Consider the following 13,999-nt stretch of genomic DNA (forward strand, 5'->3'; position numbering starts at 1 on the left):
AAAGCTCCCTTCTATTCCTAGTTTGTTGAACGTTACCATGAATAGTGTTGAATTTTATCAAGTGCTTTCTCTTATCTACTTAGATGATCCTACACTTTTCCTCATTTATTCTGTTAATGTCATGAATTATAGTGATTTTTGAATGTTGAGTCAACTTTGCATTCTGGGGATATACTGCTTAAGCTACAGTCCACAGATTTTGATAACATTTTGTTTTCATTATTATTAAGCTCAAAATATTTTTAAATTTATCATGTAGTTTCTGGAATGGTTGAGTTATTTAGAAGTGTATTTTACTTTATTTTTTAGAGTGAGTGAGAGTGGGTGTAGGGCACAAAGGGAGAGGGAGAGAGAAAATCTTACGCGGTCTCCATGCCCAGCACAAAGCCTAATGAGGGCTCAATCTCAGGACCCTGAGATCATGACCTGAAATCAAGAGTTGGACGCTTAACTAAGGCATCCAGGCACCTCTAGAAGTGTGTTGATTTCAAAGAATTTGGGAATTTTCTAGGTTTATTGTCGTTGAGTTTTATTGTTGTCAGAGAAAATATTCTATAAATTTTAACCCTTTGCAATTTCTTGAGACTATTTTATAGCCCAGCATATCATCAGTCTTGGAGAATGTTCCATGTACACCTGAAAAGAAAGTGCATTTTGTAGTTGGTGACTATGATGTTCTGTAACAGTTGATAGTAGTATGTAGATCTATAGCCTTATTTCCTCTCTCCTATCAATTATTGAGAGGAATGTTCAATCTCCTACTATGATTTTTGGTCTTGCTATTTCTAATTTCTATCCATTTTTTTCTTTATATAGTTTTAAGTTGTTTCAGGTACATACACATTTAGGACTTTTGCAGGTTTTTTCAATTAAATCTTTTAATTAGGAGATGTCCAGTTCTCTATCTCTGGTAATACCCTTTGTCTTGAAGGACTTTTTGGAGTGCTTAGGACTTTCCATTTAATGTCATTATTCATATGGTTGGTTTAAAACTCATCATTCTGGGCACCTGGTTTGGCTGTCAGAAATGTCTGCCTTTGGCTTAGTCATGATCTCAGAGTCATGGGATGGAGCCTCAAATCAGGCTCCCTGCTCATTGGGGAGTTTGCTTCTCTCTCTGCCCCTCCCCCCACTTGTGCATGCTCTCTCTCTCAAATTAGCTCAAAAATCTTAAAAAAAAAATAAAGTCCATCATATTGCCGGGTTGTTTTGTTTTGTTTTGTTTTTAGATTTTATTTATTTATTCATGAGAGACACAGAGAGGCAGAGACGTAGGCAGAGGGAGAAGCAGTCTCCATGCAGGGAGCCTGATGTGGGACTCAATCTCGGGACTCCAGGATCACACCCTGAGCTGAAAGCAAACGCTCAACCGCTGAGCCACCCAGGTGTCCCCACATCATGTTGCCATTTGTCTTCTAATCGTCTTTTATTTTTAATTCCTCTATTGTTCATTTTCTGATTCCTTTTATATAACAAGTATTTTTACATTTAAAATATATTTTTAAAATTATACTTTAATATTATTTAGTGATTTTTCTAGGATTAGAATATGCCTCCTCAATATATTGATAATTATAAGTAATATTGTGCCACTTCACACTTAATACCTGACCTTTCCCACTTCCTATTTCACATTTCATGAGTGTAAGAACCTTATAATAGTATAATTTTTACTCACTGCTCCCCAAGGGTGGATCTGCCCTATTCTCTCTCCTTTTCTTTTGGAACTCCTGGTGTGTGTGTGTGTGTGTGTGTGTGTGTGTGTCTATGAAGCTCTATTCATATTCAGTATATTTCTGTTCTTCAGGATTCACTGACTCTTTTGTTATCTTCAATCTATTAAACCATGCAGTGAATTTTTCATTTCAGTTATTACATTTTCCAGTTCTAAAATTTCTGTTTAGTTATTTTTAATAGTTTTCATTTCTTTGCAGAGATTACTATGTGTTTATTCATTAAGATCATATTTTTCTTTAAGTAGCTTAGTACTTTTATAATTAGCTGTAATAGCTGCTGTAAATATTTGCTAGATTCTACTTCTAAAACATTTCAAAGTCAGTTTTTATTTGACTGTTTTCTCTAGATAGTGGGTCACAGTTTTTTGTTTTGTTGTATGTTTATTAATTTTTAATTTTATACTAGATGTTTTGGTGGCTGTCACCCTGGGATATCTTTTACACTGCCAGCTGTGTAACACTGCCATTTCACAACACTGCTTACAATGTTTGCAACCTTCCTGTTGAAATCTCTTCTCAGCTGCTATTCACAGATCTGAATTCACCCTTTCTATTTTCCACTGACAATCTGATTATTTGTGCAAATTCACTGAAAGGCCCAAATCATATAGTTGTAGAAAATTACATGTTTTGGTGCTAAGCAGACCTAAATTTTAATCTTGGTTCTGACACTTTACTGACTAAAGTGTCTTGGACAAGTTATAAAATATTTCATTTCTTCATCTCTGAAATGATCATAACAAATCTCCATCTTACTAGGCTTTTATGAACACTAAAGATGACCTAGATAAAGCATGTAGAACATAGTCCTCAATTAATTGTACCTACTATTATTAAGTACGTATATCCTGATTCAAGTTTTCTACATCCCATAAAAGACTTGTGTTTAACTGGACAATCCAGCTAATGCTTTAATCCACTGACTTCCTTGACTCCATTATCCTGTACCTATACTTCATTTCTGCCCATTCCCATGGCCATATTCAAACCTGTCATTATCTAGAAGCCCACCACTTGAGAAACTTTAAACTTCAATATCCCAAACTTTTATCACAACTTCTCCTTTCCTTTCTAATTTTTGCTTCTACAAACTCTTACTGAGCACTTACTTCCTGTTGAGTCAATCAAAATGAATAAGACAAATCTCTCTTCTCATGAAGCTCAGAGTATCATGGAAAGGATCAACAAATATATAATAGTAGAACCATGGTTGTCACAGATTTTTGTACAGAACACAAGATGAGTATCTAACCTAAGGCTCAGGTTTTCTGGAGAAGATACTAAGATTATTTGTAAAGAACAAAGACTTTGCCAGATTAGACAGAGAGGACAGCAATCCCAGAAGCTAGAGAGAGCTTGACTTACTGAATGCCTGTACATAGTTGAGTTCAGTTAGAGTACAGAGTGTAAGAGCCTAGAGAAGAAAGCCTCACTGCAAGGAACCTTGCAAGAGAATTCACTGATGTTCCAGTTAATGACTGTCTGAACCAGGGAAGATGGAATGGAAATAAGTGGAAAGATTTGAGAGAGATTTGGAATGCCAAATTGAGAGACATGGTGAAAGGACTTTGGTAAGAAATGGGGAGATGTCAACAAGATTTCTGGCTTAAGTGACTGGATAGATGGTTGTACTAGTGACTCAGAGGACAGGAGCAGGGTTTAGGGGTAAGATGATGAGTTCACAGTTGAATCTGAAGTGCCAATGGGACAACAAGGTAGAGATATACAGTAAGGAGTTGGATAAGCAGGTCTAGTGCTTAGAAGAAAAGCTTGACCTGGGGATAAAGATTTAGCAGTCAAAGCACAGAGATGGTGGATAAGGCCATGAGAGGAGTAGGATTGTTCAGGAGCATATGTACAATAAAAAGATATTAAGAATGGGATGCTGAGATTTGGTCTGTAGGTGTCTAATTGGGAGTCAGTAAATATTGCTTGAGATTTTACAGTCTCAAGAGATCACAATGACTCTGTCTTTCCCTCTATTCAGCTCCTTACCAGAAGCGGCCAGGTGCAGATCCTCCAGCAGGAAGAGGAGGGAGCCTTTAGAATCTGGGTGCTGCCCAGGCCGTGGGGCAGCTTGTGGTTGGCCCTGGACCCCTTGACTCAGCAGCAGGCGAAGGTGGAGGGGAGTGAAGGCAGAGTGGATGGGGCTGCACGTGTAAGAATGGTGTGGCTCCACTAGCATCTCCACAAAGGTGGACTTCCCTGTTGCTGCCTCTCCAGCCAGCATCACTGGATGTCCCTCTGACAGAAGCAGGTCCACCACATATAAGAGCCGTTCAGTCTGTAGGACAGGAGCAGGGCTTACTGGGGCAGTGCCAGTTTAGGACAGTAATCTAGCTGAAAGCAAAGTCTAGGGGTTTTGTTTTAGAGCTGCACTTGCAGAGCGCTTCACATATTCTTGTGATTGTGAAAACATATCAAAGAACGGGAGCAGGTGGGCCTCAGGTGGGCCTAGAACATGGATTTCCCCAGGATACCTCCTTGAGCCCTGACCCCATCTGCTGCCCCGCTGTCTTCACACCTGTGGAGAAGGGCTAAACGTGCCCAGAGTTCCCCTGATGCGGCTGCCCAGGTAATGGCCAGTGAAGGGGACCAGAGTCCCAGTCTCAGGGCATACATGTAGATCAAACACCAAGGCTGAAGATGGTGGCTCAGGGTAGTCGGAGAGGCAACTAATAGAATCTCTCAAGAAGGTATCAAAGAGGGGCCAGAGCCTGTTCAGATGGACGTACAGGCAAAAATGTCAGACAGTTACAACAGTTCCATTTGTGACGCACTCACACAATTCCATCCTCCCCCGACAGTGATGTCACCTGGCTTTTAACTTCTATGTGCCAGTCCATCTCAGCCCTCCTGTATCACCCACCCCCACCCCCGCAGATACCTGGAGGGAAGGTGGGCTCCAAAGCCCCAGATCAATGCAAAAAGAAAGCTGCTGACAGCCAGCAAGTGCTCCTTGCGCTGATTAGGTACATCATCACTGTCAACCTGAGGCAGGTTCAGAGAGCTGCTTTTGGAGGACTTGCAGCTTTGGGCCATAGGATCGCTAAAGCTGAGGTCCTCTGCAAAGGTCACGATGGTCAGAATAGGAGCCGAGGTAGGAAAAAGTGGGATGGGGGTGAGGGAAGACATAGAGACTGGCTCTGTCACTGTCAACTTTCGATCCCCAGGCCCAAGTCCACCAAAGAAGCCATGCTGTAGGTGCTGGCTATATGCCAGCTGTCTTTAAAGCCCCTTCTCTCCAAACCATCCCTTATTTTCCCTTCCCTTCACCTGAGATATGTGCCTTCTCCTTCTCATCTATGCGCAGGTGGGGGTCAAGAAGACAACGTAAGACACGGGCCAGGCTGGTGACTTCAGCCACGCCTGGGCAAATGGCCTGCTGCCCATGTACCTGCAGCAGGGAGCTGGCACCCTGGTGGGTGAGGAATCCGAATGTTGCTGGCACCAGCACTTCAGCAAGGTGGTTGAGCTCAGTGACTGTCTGGAGCTGCAGGTGGTACTCATGGGGCAGGGCTGCCATCAGGACACTAAGCATATCCTTCCAAGTCTGCTCCCCACCACACCAGACTAGGGCACACTGGCCCACCACTGCGGGAGACATGCCTGTTACATCTCCCACCTCCATCAGGAGAAAAGTACCTGGGGGTCGTGCTATCTGTTGACCATTGGGGAGGCTGAGCTGGGGGACTTCGCCCAGGAGGCAAGTGATGGAGTCCATCCAAGCGGCACTGGCAACCCCGTCACATATTATCCAGTGCTGGATCCCACCTGATTCCTGTGGTGGCTCCTTTGGGCCCACAGTCTGACATGGACTGGCTGTCCGAAGCAGCCTAGGGAAGATGCCATGGTGCCAGCAGGGACCTTCTAGCCATCCCAGGAATTCCTGGGGGCTGAGGACATTGGGATACAGGTGTGAGATCTCCACAGGCTGGCAGCCCTGGGTTGAGGTGTCCTCCCTGGCTGCCAGCCGATTCTGGATCTTAAATAAGCTGTGCCAACAAGTGGTCTTGCCACTGCCTGCAGGGCCCAGGAGCAAAACCCCCAGAGCTTGGCCCAGAGCCTGTCTCAGCTGCTCCAAGGATCCCAAAATTTCAGGGCTGGGATGGAGGCCTATCTGCTGCAGTTCCTCCAGCAGCAGTGGCTTCTTCAGTGTATGTGCTACAGGCTCCGCCAGCACCTGTCTGGCATTAGGGAAGAGCCCACAGAGCAACTCTTGGAGGTTGTGCAGATGGGTACCCTTGAGGATGCTGAACAGTGGTGAACGTAGCAGAGCTCGCAGTAGGGCAGCTTCCTCAATCACAGCTAGGGACTTGGACTCGTCCTTGGTTGCATTTAAATCCTGTATCATGTCTTCTAGTACCTGCTTGAGCAGCGGCAGGCGGCAAGGCAGAGGTGCAGCCACCAGCTCACGCTCTAGGGAGAAGAATTTAGATAGGCGGGAAGCCATGCGGGAGGCATCCCGCATCCCTGCACCCAGTAGGGTCAGCTCTGCCACTTGTTGCAGGTCAGGCAGTGTCAATGCCACAGGCCGCAGTAGCAAGTGCAGGTTGGCAGGCACAGCAGGGCTCAGGGAACGCAGCGTCAGGAGAGAACCATAGCCAAGGCGTATATATACATGATGTTTCTCAAATAAGCCACTGCCGAGGACCTGGGGTTGCGTGGGGTCGACAGTGCTGGTGCTTCTGGAGGCTTCCTGATACAGTGGAGCATAGAGGTGTTGCAGTTCAGCTAGGCGCTGGCCCAGGGCAGAGAGCAAGCCAAGGGGCAGGCGTTGAGCTGCTTCCAACAGCAGCCAGGCACCACCCTGCAAGGCACCATTCAGGTAGTTGCTCAGACATTGGGCCTCTATCTGAGGCAGGCAAGGCATCGTCACCAGCTGGCGCCCCAGGGCCTGTGCCAGGCTCTTCACCATGGCTGCCTTGCCCACTCCATCAGGACCCAGTAGAGTTCCACAGGCTACCTCCTCCAAGGCTAATAACAGTACCAGGGCTGGCCGCTCGGGCAGCAGGCTGGGCAGAGACCCTAGTCTGGGACCGAGGTACTCATAATTGTACAGGAAGGACTGGCCTAGCACGTCTATCCAACATGCAGCTGGCGATGGAGAAGTCTCAGTAGATGCAATAGTCTTGAGACTCTGCAGAGGGCTCTGGGGGATGGCGTCAGGTGAACCCAGGTGGTATTTGAGTTGGCGAGCCCAGTGGAAATCTCTCAGATCACTGACCTGGTGCTCCTGCAGCAGCTGTGCTATATCTCGGTGAGTCACTGCCATGACCAGCAGGGCACTGAGCAGGCTGGTCTGGCGGACAGAAGGCAGGGACTGCTCACCCTGGGAGGCCCTCTGGGCCCGTATAAAATGTACCAGTGCCTCAAGCTTGCACACATGCATGGGGACCATGGCCAGGGTCCTCCCCTCAAGCAGAGCCTCCTCCATCTCCGCCCACCATACCACTTCCTCTGCCACCAGCACACACTGCCATGGGAAGGCCTGGACTAGGTCGAGCCAGTGGTGGACATATAGCTGTGGGGGCAGCTGGCCTTTCTGGGGCAGCTGCTTGAAGGTCTCATCTAGGGATGGGCCCAGAGCAAGACGGGATGCCACACAGTCCTGCAACATGTGCACCAGTGCCGAACGCAGGCAATTCTCCAGAAAGGCCAGCCATTTGGGGAGATCTGGATGCAGAGGAATGGACACCGGCAGCTTCACCTCCTCCCCACCTGCCCCAAGCACTGCCACTGCCTCCATCTGAGTGGATGTGTTTGGGCTTGACTCTCGGTCACCTGTGTTTCTATCGGTTGGGCTGGACTTGAAGCTCACAGCATGCACATGAGGAAAGCAGCGTCGTACCCACAGCTGGGCCTCACACGACTCCAGTGGGGAAGCCAGCAGTGCCACCAGCTCACTATCACTAAGGAAGAAGAGGCGGGGGAAATGAGTACACACCCGATAGAGCACGCTCTTCAGAGCCATAATGATGCCCTCCAGCTCCACTGAGCCTGCTTGCAGCAGTTGTTGCAGCTGCTGGCCTTGGAAATGAGGGCTCCGTTTGACACTCGGCACTATAAGTGACAGAACCAAGGGGTCACCTACAGAGATCAACATCAGGGTCCGATACTGATCATCCATGGCCTTGAACCGGGAGTTCTGCGGTGAGAGAGGGGATAAGAGTAAAGTCAGCTCTCCCTCCTTACCCCGAGCCCCATTATGCAGTAGCCCTTGTCCACCTGCCTCACCCTTCTTCCCTACCAGGTCAGGATTAGGAAACTCAATCTTCATCTCGTGCAGAACTTTATTCAGAAAAATCCACTTCTGCTGAAAAATCACCCACACCTTCAGCAGAGCACCTGTATGAGCAGCCAGAGGAACACTGGAGGGAGACTGGGGTTCTAGCTTCTAAAAAGGAGTCCAGCTGGGCCTGACCTCTCAGGGTGCCCACCCCCCCCAAAAAAAATACTCAGTAGGACCCAGGGACCTTGTTTGGAAAACAGCAAACTTTCACCGTGAATAAACTTTCGCCTGGTCATCTGAGCCCAGGAAGTGGCTCTGAAGGAGATCTTCACTCTGTTCTGATCTTCCCCTACCCAACCCCCACCTCTCACCCCAAACCTCCAGGCCATTCCACCTCAGGTCCCATCCATTCCCCCAGCTTAGAGGCCTATACTCACTCAAGCTATGCATGATGGTCACCCACTCCAAAGCTATTTTGTTTAAGTCTCCTGACTTTTGGATGGCCAGGATCTTGAACAACATCTGAAGACTTTCCTGGATAGAATCCTGCAGGCTGCTGTAATCTAAGGAAGTGGATTCCTGAGCTAGTAGTCAGACGGGGCAAGGGCAGGGGTTACTATTACCCAAATTACACTGAAACTCACAGTTCCCAGGTATTCTCTAGAAGACCCAAACATAGTTTTTTCTGCTAGTTGAAAAATATGCTCACCTAGAATCAGAGTGTGTTTACAAGCCTATTCAGTAAGTTATAATTGTAATTACACAATTTAATCTAATGTTAACCACTGAAATATGTTGCTAGTTCTTTTAAAAAATATTTTAAAATATTTTATTTATTTGAAACAGAGAGAGAGAGTGAGCATGAGCAGAGGAGAGGGGCAGAGGGAGAGGGAGAAGCAGAATGCCCACTGAGCAGGGAAGCCGATGATGCAGGGCTTGATCCCAGGACCCTGAGATCACAATCTGAGCTGAAAGCAGATGCTTAGGCAACTGAGCCACCCAGGCACCTCAAGAGTTGCTGATTCTATGGAAACAATGGAAAGCCTTCAGTAAAGGTGAGTGATAAAAACATGGTATTAAATTAGGTATAAGCCGGCCAATTTTAAAAAATGGGAAATTATAATAAAATCTAGAAAAATTCTGGACTCCAGCAACATCACAAGTGTCTTCATCACTGCTCGACTTTATAGAAACTGAAAGCGGAAACAGTAGACATTGCATTAATGCAAGAAAAGCAGCGAGGAACTTGTATTAGTTGCCTGCAAATCAAAGTAAAGCTCTTGTCTTTAGGCTAAAAGGTTAGTAAATAAATGTATGTTTGTATGTTTTAAGCTAAAGTAAAAAAAATATATATATATATATATATATATATATCATATTTTATGATCTCCCTATTAACTAACTTTGAATTTGCCAGTCGGGTTTCAAGTGAGTTGGGTGAGAGAATTTCTCCTCTACTGGCAATTCCCTAACTGTACCATCTCAAGTGGCTGGGCTTGTGCTGTTCCCTCTGCCTGGAATGCCCTCCTCTCCCTGTAAGTTTGGCAAACTCCTTTGGGAGTTTGGGAGTCAACATGAGGACTTTGCCTATGGGAAGGGAAGATTCCTCTTGACTCTCCTTGGTCCTTTGAAGGTGGTCCTCTTCCTGAGATTCTACTGCCTTTAGTAGATTCTCCATCATGCACTCATCTCTATTCCATTGTCCTCTCTCACTGGACTGGGGACTTTTGCCTGTGGACCTCAGCATTTCCTGCGTTTGGCTCAGAGAAGGCAGGGAAACTTGATATAGGAATGACAGAAGAGTGAATGAGTGGGGCAAAAAGATCACATCAGGATGCAATCTAGAGGAAAGAGCACTAGAAAATGGAAAGACGTGACCATGAGGTACTGCTCAGTACACCCAGAAAGGGGAGGACCTTTGCTGAAGAGGCCAGGTGTTGGGCAGGAGGGAGGGAGCAGGGAGCTCCCTAGATCAAGACTTAAAAGAAGCTCCATGGAAGACACTGTCTCAGGACAGACTGAGGTCTCCTGCTGCCCGATAAGGATGGGCAGCTAGCTGGAGAAGCTCCACAGAGCTTGGTGGACATGGTGGATGAATTTGGCCCCTGGCAGTGGGCTATCCCTGGGCCCCAACGGCTGGCTCTCACCTGAGAGGACGAAGGTGCCGCTGTCCTGGCTCACCACCTCCCACTGGGGGCTGCGGACCTCGTGCTTCTTGGAGTGCTCCGATGCTGGGGGCTCATAGGGCACGTGCAGGATGAAGTTGATCAGTCGCAGCTGGCGTGTCTCCCAGCCCTGCTGCAGCTGCCGGAGGATTTCTTGGGCATGGACTCTTTCATTTTCACACTGCCAGATCTGGAACAGCTGGGTCTCAGGAACCAGCCCTGGCTGATAATGGCTCAGGGGCTAGTCTTGAAGCTGGGACTCAAAGGCCAAGGCTCAGGGTAGTGGAAGTGTCAGAGATGGAGAGCAGGCCCGCTTGGCTTCAGGCAGGTCAGCAGCAGCATACTTTGACCTAAAGCTGCTGCCTTGAAACTCACTCTTTTGCAAGGTTTGAGCTAAGGAGACACTACCTTAACCAGTTCAAGTTGGAACAGGGCAGGTGTTCAGGGAACATCTGCTATCCTGTGTGCCCACAACTTTGGGGCTGCCACTCAGTTCTTTCTGGGGGTGGGGCACACACTCAGTCAGCGTCTGAAACCACCCATCAGATTGCCCACACCCTCCAAACAGGACAGCAAACTCAACCTCCCACGTTCCCACCCATAACCCAGTATCCTCGGTCCCCTGTCACAAGGGGCTGCTGGGACTTAACTGGATCTATTAGAGCTTAGCAAATAGGTCCTGGGCTTTGACCAATTCCTTAGGGCCCCACCTGATTGATTCGATCTGCAAATTCCAGCAGCGGACAACTGAGCAGCTGGCCCAGTGTTAGGAGTTCCATGTTGTGGAGACTGCCTAGCCCTAGGGCTGGAGGTAAAGGGGAGAAGTCAGAGCAACACCCAGTGTATGGCAGAGTACAGTCTATATCCCAGAGTCCCAGATCTGCAGCCCTGAGCCCAGCCCAGCCCAGCCCAGCTCCTAGATAGCAGATCTGAAAGTACAACATAGAGCTAAGAATCCAGAACGTAGGGTCCAGAGCACAACACAGAGACCAGAGCAAAGACTCTAGCCTTAGTCTAGTCCAAGTCAGCAGAGAGGACCCACATGATGGTGCAGGAGACTAGAAATGTTAGTCCCTGTGGGGGTAAGACAAGGAGGAATCCAGGGAGGACAGGTGTTGCCTCCAGCAGCAGCAGGGAATCCAGGTGCTACACTGTTCTAATCCCCAAGTCCTTCCCTTCCCCTCCCTGACTCTACCCAAAACACACCTTGAAGAAGGGCTTGAAAGTTCTGGAGTTGGAGGCTGCCGAGCTTGGTCAGTAATGGCAGGTAGCTGCGAAACTCCTCCAGCATGCGCATGCAGTGCTGCAGAACTGGGCTGTGCAGTCCCAGGGTTGTACTCATCCGGGCTGCCTCTGTCAGCCAGCCATCGGTCTTCTCCTGGGCCATAGTCATGCTGAACTGTAGGGAGAAAGGCTCACTGTCAGCTGGAGACCCTTCCCCACCTATCCCCACAGACTCCACCCTCAGGCAGGAACTCCAAGGAAGGGCATCAGCACCTTGGCAAAAGCCATGCACTTCCATTCGCTGATGTTTTCCGAGATGACTCGGTACAGGTGCCAGATGCGCTGCTGCTGCACAATCGGACGGGTCCCACAGACTGGCAAGGGCACAGGACTCTCGTCCCCTGTGGGATAGGGTTGGTTGAGGCCTGGGCTGTGTGTGGAGAAGGGGCATGATGGGGAGTGGTCAGTCAAGAGCTCCTAATGGCCAAAATGAAGGTCTTGAAAATGCCAGGGGTGGGGTAGCCAAAATTGTTCAGTCCAATGTAGGTGGGGACCATCCAAATACAGGTTTTCCAAGGAAAGACTATCTGGGAAAATGTGATGGCAGCAAAAGAGAAGGGTTCTTCTTCTGTTAGCCTCCATCTCACTGACTCCGCTCCAGCCACACCAGGCTCTCTCCAGTTTCTCGGTGCACCAGGCATGCTCCCTCCTGCTGAGGGCCTCTGACTTGCAGTTCATTATTTCTGGAACACTCTTCCTCAGAGAATCATATACTTCATTCCCTCACCAAATTCAAGTCCTTCTGCTTGAGGCCTGTGTAGCCCAAGCCTTTACAAACTATCTACCCTCTCTGGCATTTTCTTTCTTTCTTTTTTTTTTTTTTATTGGTGTTCAATTTACCAACATACAGAATAATCCCCAGTGCCCGTCACCCATTCACTCCCATCCCCTGCCCTCCTCCCCTTCTACCACCCCTAGTTCGTTTCCCAGAGTTAGCAGTCTTTACGTTCTGTCTCCCTTTCTGATATTTCCCACACATTTCTTCTCCCTTCCCTTATATTCCCTTTCACTATTATTTATATTCCCCAAATGAATGAGAACATATAATGTTTGTCCTTCTCCGACTGACTTACTTCACTCAGCATAATACCCTCCAGTTCCATCCACGTTGAAGCAAATGGTGGGTATTTGTCATTTCTAATAGCTGAGTAATATTCCATTGTCAACACCTCTCACCTGCTCTATTCTTTTTTTCTATGCCACCTGTCACTTTCTAAAATACTCCATAATTTGGTTGTATTTTACATTTACTATTTGTTGTCTTTCTCTTCCAGCTACAATGTGAGGGCAGGTGATTTGTTATCTGCCCATTGATATACTGCAAGCCCAGTGCACAGTATAGGCACTCAACAAATATGTTAGACAGATGAATAAGTCCAGTGAGAGGCATATGAAAATGATTTGTCCCATAGAGGACCATAAAGGATAAATGGTGACACTTTCCTATTTTGTGTATTTCTTGTCATTATTCCCTCCCTTCATCTCATAAGCTGCTGCATTAATTCTTGACCAATAATTTATATTCAGTTGTGAGACAGGTGTCAAAGGTAATTTGCAGTTAATAATTATAGTACTGAGGAGGCACCTAGGTGGCTCAGTTGGTTGGGTGTCCAACTCTTGGTTTTGGCTCAGGTCATGATTTCATCAGTAGTGAGATGGAGCTCTGTGTCAGCTCCGCACTCAGTGGGGAGTCTGCTTGGGGAATTTCTCCCTCTGCTCCCACCCCACCCCCACACAGGTACATGCTCTCCCTCTCAAATAAATCTTTTAAAATAATCATAATTATGATAGTACTGAGGTTTGTAACTTAAGAGACATCAGACAAGATTCAAGGATATTGCAGTAAAATTGTCATTCTCATTCATTTGAATTCTAATATACTTTCTTGAGAGAAAAAATGATAAAATAACACCCAAATGCTGGGAATTATGCATCTTACATGTGTAAGCATCATCCATTGTGGAGATCAGAATACTGAGAGGCTTAGAATCACTATCAGGCTATCAGAGCTCTCATCTGACCAAAAAAAAAAAAAAAGAAAGATAGTAATTTTAAACTCTTCCAATCTTCCTTTGTCTAAACTCAAATAATCTTTGATAGCAGTTGTCTCAACATCAAATACTGGACAAGTGAAGAACTTCCTTTGTAAGAAAGAACAGGCACTATTATCTCCAGACACATGAGAAAGACAGTCTTGAGGATTAATAGCAAATATCCTCTGACAGACATTTGCTGTGGTATCTACACAGTAAATTCCACTGCATTTTAAAACTTTTTATTTGGAAGTGATTTCAATTTTTTTTTTTTTTTGAGAGAGAGACCATGGGAGTGGAGAGGACGAGGGGAGTGGCAGAGGGAGAGAATCTTAAGTAAATTCCACACTGAATGCAGAACCTGACAAAGAGATCAGTCTCACAACCCTGAGATCATGATTCGAGCCAAAAATCAAGAGTCCAACACTTAACTGACTGAGCCACCCAGACACTACGTGATTTCAAATTTTTTTAAGTTGCAAGCAAAAACAGTAAAAAGAATATCTACATACCATTTCTTCAGATTCACCTTTTGCTAACATTTTGCCC

The 13,999-nt window shown here is 46.7% G+C and overlaps 1 protein-coding gene across 1 annotated transcript in view; it reads right to left on the minus strand.

The window, feature by feature from the left end:
- Window positions 1–13,999, minus strand: part of DNHD1 (dynein heavy chain domain 1) — an 80,137-nt gene that overhangs the window by 21,769 nt on the left and 44,369 nt on the right. Inside the window, 10 exon segments of the mRNA XM_072794249.1 lie at window positions 3,732–4,020; window positions 4,261–4,453; window positions 4,624–4,801; window positions 5,013–7,884; window positions 7,987–8,084; window positions 8,406–8,531; window positions 10,116–10,323; window positions 10,844–10,938; window positions 11,340–11,532; window positions 11,631–11,758. Of these exon segments, the coding sequence (XP_072650350.1) occupies window positions 3,732–4,020; window positions 4,261–4,453; window positions 4,624–4,801; window positions 5,013–7,884; window positions 7,987–8,084; window positions 8,406–8,531; window positions 10,116–10,323; window positions 10,844–10,938; window positions 11,340–11,532; window positions 11,631–11,758 (4,380 nt within the window).

This window comes from Canis lupus, chromosome 23, assembly GCF_048164855.1.
Source record: "Canis lupus baileyi chromosome 23, mCanLup2.hap1, whole genome shotgun sequence".
NCBI classification, from domain to species: domain Eukaryota; kingdom Metazoa; phylum Chordata; class Mammalia; order Carnivora; family Canidae; genus Canis; species Canis lupus.